General features: G+C 44.9%; 1 protein-coding gene across 1 annotated transcript; it reads left to right on the forward strand.

Annotated features, from left to right (window-relative positions):
* Positions 1-241: 241 nt before the first annotated feature.
* LOC143849325 (uncharacterized) lies at positions 242-5,642 on the forward strand. Its single transcript, XM_077358314.1, has 2 exons — positions 242-525; positions 4,389-5,642. The coding sequence occupies exon 2, from the start codon at positions 4,460-4,462 to the stop codon at positions 5,561-5,563; it is 1,104 nt and encodes a 367-aa protein (XP_077214429.1). The 5' UTR covers positions 242-525; positions 4,389-4,459; the 3' UTR covers positions 5,564-5,642.
* Positions 5,643-8,639: the final 2,997 nt, after the last annotated feature.

Here is an 8,639-nt window from a genome sequence, read left to right on the forward strand (position 1 = left end):
GATCTGACTTTACGGATCATCAATCGGGACAAAATAAGCTAGGGTCACTTCATAGCCCGGACCCTGATTCCATTCCGAGACCCGATTTCCGTAAATCGTTAGATCAATGACAGATCTTGACCTGGGTCTCACCATCCAAAACCACCTAACCTCTCCTCTCATCCTAACCATCCAAACCTCACCTAACCTCACCTAACCTCTCCTCTCATCCTAACCACCCAAACCTCACCTAACCTCACCTAACCTCACCTAACCTTACCTAACCTCACCTAACCTCACCTAACCTCCTATCCCATTCTCCTATAAATACCCTCTCATCCCACCATCCAAGGGAGAAGAAGAAAAAGAATCCCTCTCTTAGAAAATTCATCCCTCTCCCTCATCTCTTCAAGGGTTCGGCCATCCTTGCCGGATCGGGTGATACGTTGGGTGATATATATCAAAAGCAGTCATTATCAAGCAAGGAATCATCTTCAAGGAATTAACATCAAAGAAAAATCAAACACAAAGTGGGTTTTCAAAGAGGTAGGCATTTATTTCAATTCTATGTAGGGTCTGTTTTCATGCATATCTTTTACTTTAAAAGAAAAACCATGTTAGGAAGCATCTAGGATCAATCTTTACTCATTCTTCTTGATGGTAGACTTTGAAGTTATACATGTTTCCCTCTTCTCTTAACCCATCTTATCTTCATTTTTATTTTTCCCTAATGGTTCACACCCTGGTTCCCCCTGGTTAGCCTCTGGTTAGACCCTGGTTGCACCCAGGTTCGTTGCTGGTTGCACCCAGGTTCGATACTGGTTCGCACCCTGGTTCCCTGCTGGTTCGCACTCTGGTTAGACCCTGGTTGCACCCAGGTTCGTTGCTGGTTGCACCCAGGTTCGATACTGGTTCACACCCAGGTTCCCTGCGGGTTGCACCCAGGTTCCCTGCTGGTTGCACCCTGGTTTCCCTGCTGGTTGCACCCTGGTTCCCCTGCTGGTTCGCACCCTGGTTCCCTGCTGGTTCGCACTCTGGTTAGACCCTGGTTGCACCCAGGTTCGCTGCTGGTTGCACCCAGGTTCCCTGCTGGTTGCACCCTGGTTCCCCTGCTGGTTCGCACCCTGGTTCCCTGCTGGTTCGCACCCTGGTGCACCCTGGTCCGCACCCTGGTTTGTACCCTGCTTCCTCCTAGTTAGACCATGGCTAGTCTCGGGTTTGCTCCTAACTTAGACCCGACTCACTTGACCCTAACCATTAACCCAATCCAACCTAACCATTAACCACACCTAAACCCATACCCATAAGCCTTAAACCCTATAACCATAGCCACACATCATACACCACATGCCTTTCATTCATCCACCCAACAGTACCCTCATACACCCCTACAATAGACCCGGCCAACCCAGTTAACCCGGCCATCGGGCCCATTCGGCCCAATTAATTCATTCCCCTTAAGAGCCACTTTGCCCTATTGGTTCCTAAGATACTCCAACCACCCAAACCTCAAGCCGCACCCCAATCCACGCTCAACCAGTTCCAATCCAGTCTAAGCCAAGTCAACCCGCACTTGACCTTGACCATTAACCCAATCCAATCCAACTCAACCATTAACCCCACCTAACCTGACCCTAGCACAACTCAACCGAGTCACATCAACCCAAGCCATACCTTTGTCCACTCACTGAGGCACACCATTTATCCATAAATCTGGTTACATTAAATCTAACCCAGCCAGGCCACCTGCAGCTTAAGTCAAATCGCCCCAATACAATCCATCCAAGTGGGATCCCAACCCAGCTCAACTGAGTCAACTCTAGCCAACCTCCCTAGTCGAGTTGACCCAACTCTCTAGTCGAGTATGCTCAACCTCTTTAACCGATTGGACTCTCCCCTTAGTTGACTCAATCCAATTCCTTAATCAACCCATCCCAATGCAACCGAGTCGCATTCGACCAAGTTGCGGCCTTCCATGTCACAACCGAGTCATTCCCCTATTCTACTAATGCCCTTTTACACCTAATAGAACTTCCTCCCTTTTGCCTAACCAAGTCATATCCCAACACAATCTGAGTCGCATGTCTGAATCCATTTGACCGAATCTCATAAGCCCGCCCATTTTGAATTCCCAAAATTCAAACCCTTGATGATTCCTATATGCTCAATTCTTTGATGCAAATTCCCAATTCCAAAATCCCATTGCTAAATCAATGTTTCTGAATCTCAAGTCCAATGCTCAAATACAAACCCGATTCCTGATCCAAATACCAATCCTGTTTTCCAAAATCCAAGCAACCTCCCCAGCGGAACTACGTGTGGCTTGATCCCCATCGCGGGGTACGTAGGCAATTTGGCACTCCCAAGTTCAGTCGCACCTTTCTCTATCTTTCTCATTCCCTCACACTATTTCATCATCTCTTCCATCCCTTTTTTCACTAACCTCAAGAACTGAAATCGATTCACCTCGTGTCTCTCGGAACCGTTGGATTACGGTTTCCGTCGTAAGGACCCTTAGAGCCCAATTTAGGAACACCGGTGTCGTGTCGTGTCCTAAGTTTTAGGGAGTCTTAGGTTTTAGGGAGTCCTAGAGTTAGGAGTCCAGCCTCATCACGGACGTTTGCTATGTATAGCAACCGTGCCATAGGTCTAGTTACACTAGTCACCCAATCTTTCCCTAGGACAAGCCTAGTAAACTAGGATGTAGGCAAACCTGCATTAGTCTAAGGGACCATTTGCATTTAGATGAGAATCATATAGCATCTTAGATGAAATCTTAAGATAATAAAATCCTCAACTTGAATTAAATAACTTCTCCTAAAACTGTTGAAACAGTCAATCCCGTCTAGGTCGGTGTCCTAGTTGAGTTAGGCATAAGTAGCTTAGCTTAGGTGCACCGAACTACGTCGACTCTGATCCCAGTGAGGCTTGGGTACGTAGGCAGCTTGGATGTCTGACGGCATACCACCCGCGAGTCGGCACCACAACAAATTGTGGTGTTTTGGATATTAATTTTCTTGTAAATGCTTAATCAAATCATTTAGGGCTTTCCATGAAATTAGAATTCTAGGAGAACTTTCACTTAGAATGAATCCAGACAAATTAATAAATCAAGATACACATCTAGGATTCACATTGAAATTAGATCATAGGATGCATGTCACTTAGTTCGCACATTAACATAGAGTTGAATGAGCCATTTAAAATAAATTTAAAAGAGTTAGCTTTTGGAATCGAAGACCGATTATCGGGCAGGAATGGTGCATGTGGCGGATAACTCCCCATACCTTCCATTCTCGTAACCAGGTAGCGAGTCTAGATTTCTGGTTAATTTCGGGTCCTAGATCCCACATCTAGGTGGCGACTCTGTCAGTCTCTTTCGTGTGGAATTCGGATTGCCTTAGTGATCCCAAGTTCACATGAAAGACGAATTCAAATCAATAATTAAATGCACACGCCAATCGCGTGGATACGAGAGACCAAGAGAGAGCGCGTGGCGGCTCGCGCCCCACACTCCCTCACGGGCTAGGTACCACAGTTTGGCGACTCTGCTGGGGACCACCTAACTTCATTAAAATTTCAAAAGATAATTCATTTGAATTTAATTTAATTGGCTCATAAAAACTCTATACTTGTTAGATTAGTTTGTCTTGTTTTATTTTCTCATCACACTTTACTCAAACTTAATCTAACAAAACCTGAAGGCATCATAGATTGCGCAAACATATTGCACACACTTACATCACTTGCATCTAAACTCTGCATCTCACGTGCACACACGTCCTATTTTAGGAACCCGGAGTGTTATCTAGCATGGTTGACTGGGATTTCATCACCTGGTGCCTCTGTGCTAGAGAAGCATTCCACCCTTAGCCTAGTACCATTATGGTACGTAAACGGATCTCTTGTTCACGTACTGATACGCCGGACACTGGTACAGTATATCGAACAGGGATTCGCGCTAAGGGAACTCTTGGCCTTACCCCTAGATTAACCCACACATGAATGTAGTATACGAACACATGTGCATCACGTGTGTGAGCCTAGTTTAGGATATCCTGCCTATTTGTGTCTAGATTAGGCCGTAGACCATCTTCCAATGGCTACGATCGGTCCTAGTTACACGAACAAAGTCATGAGTCGAGATCCTCTCTCCACTCCGCTTGATTAGGATTAGGGTTGATGCCTTCAGGTCACACTGTTAAAATGTGCGAGATTAAAAAAAAAAAATTTCCTTTAGGGGTTAGGATATAAATCCTATCATTTCCAAAGATCTCATAGGATTAGTCATTCTTGATCTATCCGTTGAAAGCAATCTTATGCTATCTCATCTAATCTTTCGATCGTATGACTTTCATTCTTCTATCGTGTGATTCGATCATGTATTCATACTTTCCTTGTACTGGCAGGAACTTATCCCAATCTCGTGTTCATGTAATCCTGATCATTCTTATATCCCTTCTCTTGGCTTACGGGCACTATGTCTACTCGTACAATTCTTGATTGGATCCGTGGTACATTAAGAGAATCCCATATCTACGCCATAAGTGAACAAGAGAAAAATCTCTTCGGCTACGTGGCAACCATCAAGCTCGATTGGGGATTACTCTATGCCGCATCAGAGTGTTGGGATCCCGATCATCATGTCTTCCGTTTTGGCAACCAAGAAATGTGTCCCACCTTTGAAGAATGGTGTGCCTTATTGGAATATCCTGTGGATGGCCCTCTAGTGAAGCCATCCTGTGTTCCAGATTATCGTCCTTTGTTCCTTTGCTTGATGGATAATCCAGATGAATCCATGAACTCTTTCATGAAAGGCCAAGAAGTGTCCATGCAGCGACTGATTGACATTTACCCTCCTGTTGGATACATTGGTGCTGTTGATATTCAAAAAGCTCGACGGCGCGCTTTGAGATTCTGCTCCTTTGCTAGGTTCCTCACTGTCCAGCCTTCTCGCTTTGCGTCAGCTGTTCTTCTGGACCTCGTTGATCAAATGGATCGTGGCGCCAATCCAATTCCTACTATGCTTGCAGAAACTTTCAATGGATTGGATGATATGGCTCACCTTCGTGCCAGTTCAGGTCCAAGCTCTTATATTCGCTCTTTCGTTGGGTCTTTCTCAGGATGTCCTGCATTACTTCAAGTGTGGTTATGCCACAAGCTAAAAATTGCAGCTCCTGTCCATTTTGATCATACGTTATACACCTTCAGTGAATGGCGTCATGATGTTTCTTTCGATCATAAAAGCGATTGGGTTGAATGGTTAAATTCTCGCCAAGAAGATCAGATTTATTGGCAAATTCCCGGAATCCAAGAAGCTGTCTTCAACACCGGAGAAGCTAACTACGTTCGCCTTCTTGGTTTCAAAAAGACTTCCTTTTATGTTCCTGCCAGGATTCAGCGTCAGTATGGAAGGGAGCAATCCATTGTGCCTCCCCTTCATCATTTCTATCCGCCTGAGGGTCTCAAGCCCAAGATTGTCAAAGCTGTTTCATCTGCTTGGGATGCAAGAATCATCAAACCTTTAAAGGAGTCAGTTGAGGAAGATTGTCGTCCGAAGAAGAAGTCTAAAAAGAATGCTTAGTTCCATGTTTATCTTTGAAAGATTGAACCATGTACTCAAATTTTAATGATTGATCAATAAAGTCCATCCTTCTCTTTCATTATCTTTGTCTATGTGTGCATCATCGTCTATTCTTCTCTCTGATTTTAAAATATGTCTTTCGGATATTACAGGGCAATAAACATCATAGCTAACCCTAATACTCCTTGGGTTCGGGTCTCTTCGCGGTTAGAGAGGAAATCTGTTTCTCCGCCACCTTCTCTAAGAACCCCAGCATCTCCTTCTTTCCCGTCCTCATCCTCACCAATGGCAGACAACCAAGATGGTCTTCCACCCGCTGCTATTACCGATACTCTTACCTTGATTCTCCAACAGCTTCAAGAACTCAAAGAAGAAAACCGAGTTATCAAGGCTCAGCTTTCTGAAAAGTTGGGACCGTCGTTGTCCAAGGATAAAGGGCCTATGCGCCAAGCAGCTACTCCAGTAGCACCTGCCCAAACAGTGTTCATCAATATCCCTGATAAAGTCGAAGAAGACTTAGAAAAAGAGCAGTACAGCGAGAATCACAGTAGGCCTTCTCAGTCCATGGTTGATAAGTCTGTTATGGAGAAATTAGAGACTCTTACCAGGAAAGTTCAAGACATTCAGTTTCAAGACCAGGGTGGTTTCAATCCCAGTGATCTTACTTTATTTCCCGAAATTCGCCTTCCTGCCAATTTTCAAATGCCCGATTTCGACAAATATGATGGTGTGGGTTGTCCAATCACACATTTGCAAATGTTCACCATCATGTGTCAGCCTCAAGGGTTATCTTCTGAGCAAATGGCTCAATTGTTCCCAGTTTCCCTAACCAAGGTTGCGAGGAGATGGTTCATGGTCTTGGACAAGACTCGTTACAGGACATGGAAGGATATCGGCGAGCAGTTCATCAGGCAATTCAAATATGATGATGGGACAGAAATCACCAGAAAGGATTTAGAGAGAACAAAGCAAGACTTGAGGGAATCCTTTTTGATTTTTGTGAAAAGATGGAGGAGAATAGCAGCTCAGATGATGGAGCGCCCGTCTGAGGAAGAACAAGTCCAGATAATCATGAAAAATATTTCCCCCCAGCTCCAGTATCACATGTCTTTGCAATACTATCCAGACTTCAAACACTTCATCGTGGCTGGCACCCAGATAGAGGAGGCTATGGCTCAAGGTGTATTCAACCGTAGCAACCCAAACCCCAGAGATTTCAAAAAGTCCCCTCCAGCCCAAGTCAATAGTATTTCCCGTTCCAATGCTCAATCCTCTAGGTCCCAAGAACCTTTAGTAATGGACTATGCTCAAACCGCAACCGCACCTCGGCAACAAACCCGGGTAGAATTTACCCCTCTTCCCATTCCATCTTCAGAGGTGCTTAAGCAGTGTCTTGCTTCAGGTCGCATAACCTTACCTGCCATCCGGCCTCCCCCCAATCCTCTACCTGCAAGTTGGCGAGCTGACCTACACTGTGAGTACCACAGAGGTCCTGGTCATCTTACTGACAACTGCATTGCCTTGAAATTTAGAATCCAGAAACTCATTGATGAGAAAGTCATTGCATTCCAGCCAAGACCCAATGTCACCCAAAACCCATTACCTGGTCATGCAAATCCTCCTGCTGCCGTTAATGCCATAACCATAGGAGATCCTGAGTTTGACCCTCTTACCCTCATATGTGCCTTAGAACCCATCTCTGAACCCCAAATCATATTCTGTGATGAATCACACCTAAGAGAGTCTGTACCTCCCTTGGTAATCACCTATGAGCCACAAGTCCCTCAAATTATCACTTATGATGAGCCTGAATTGGATGAAGTCAGACATGTGACAAGGGGCGGAAGAATTTTCAAACCTGTTGAATTGAGAGTCGAAAATCCAGGGGCATTGGCTCGAGGAGAGGAGCCGCAATATGTGAAAGATCCAGATGATGAAGTTGTGCAGCAGTTAAAGAAAACTCAGGCTGTTATATCTGTATGGGGATTATTGATAGCATCAAAGAAACACAGAGAGGCTGTGTTAAAAGAATTGAATACAACACAGGTATCCTCAGAGATATCTCCGGAGCAACTGGCTGAAGTTGTTGCTCTAACCCAGGCCACCAGGGCCATTAGTTTCTCAGATCAAGAGCTGCCTCCTCAAGGTCGGAATCATGCTAGAGCTCTTCATGTCACTATTGTTTGTGGAGGCAAGAAAGTACCATCTGTGTTGGTAGATAACGGATCCGCGTTGAATGTGTGTCCATTAAGAACTGCCATTACCTTGGGTTTCGGTCCCACTGATTTTGCCGAATCAACCCTTGGTATCCTCGCATATGACAATACCCGAAGAAATGTGGTCGGAGTCCTCACCACCAAGATCGTTATGGGCGGTCAAGAATTTGAGGTTGAGTTTCAAGTTATTGATATCAAAGCCTCGTTCAATATGCTTCTAGGACGTCCCTGGTTACATAAGGAAGGTGCTGTCGCTTCAACCCTTCACCAAAAATTGAAGTTCATTAAAGATGGGAAGTTGTTCACTGTCAGAGGTGATGAAGAGCCAGAAATAGGGCAAATAACAGGAGAAACTTTAATCCTTCCAGTTGCAAAAGCAGATGACTACAACTTGAATGGTTTCGCATTCGAGGTTGCTGTTATCTCTTACAAGGATGCCTCTCGGGAGGAGTTGTGTTTGCCGTTCGCCATCAGTTCTGTGGTGGCCAAGATGATGAGAAAAATGAACTACTTCCCTGGTATGAATTTGGGCCGTGATCCAAGCAAGGCATCTCACTGGCGCCCAATCAAAGCAAACCATGGAATTTTTGGTCTTGGATATGTACCTACTGAAGAGGAGGAGGAAGCCATGGAAAAATTGTTGAAATTGAAGGAAGAAATCCGCCGCACCGGAAGGGTACTCCTAATGGCTCCATATCCCTTATCAATGAATGGTCATTTTATCAAAGAAGGTGAGACGTTTCCATACTATGGGTTTTCTGAACCATGGTATGACTCAGTGACAGGGATCATGATACCCGGTTTTGAAATATTCAGTGGCCTTGCTCTCCCAGAAACAGAATCGCCGATATATTATGTTG

The sequence above is a fragment of the Tasmannia lanceolata genome, unplaced genomic scaffold (genome assembly GCF_043159265.1).
Source record: "Tasmannia lanceolata isolate RefF3 unplaced genomic scaffold, GAP_Taslan_0.1 ptg000018l, whole genome shotgun sequence".
Lineage (NCBI taxonomy): Eukaryota > Viridiplantae > Streptophyta > Magnoliopsida > Canellales > Winteraceae > Tasmannia > Tasmannia lanceolata.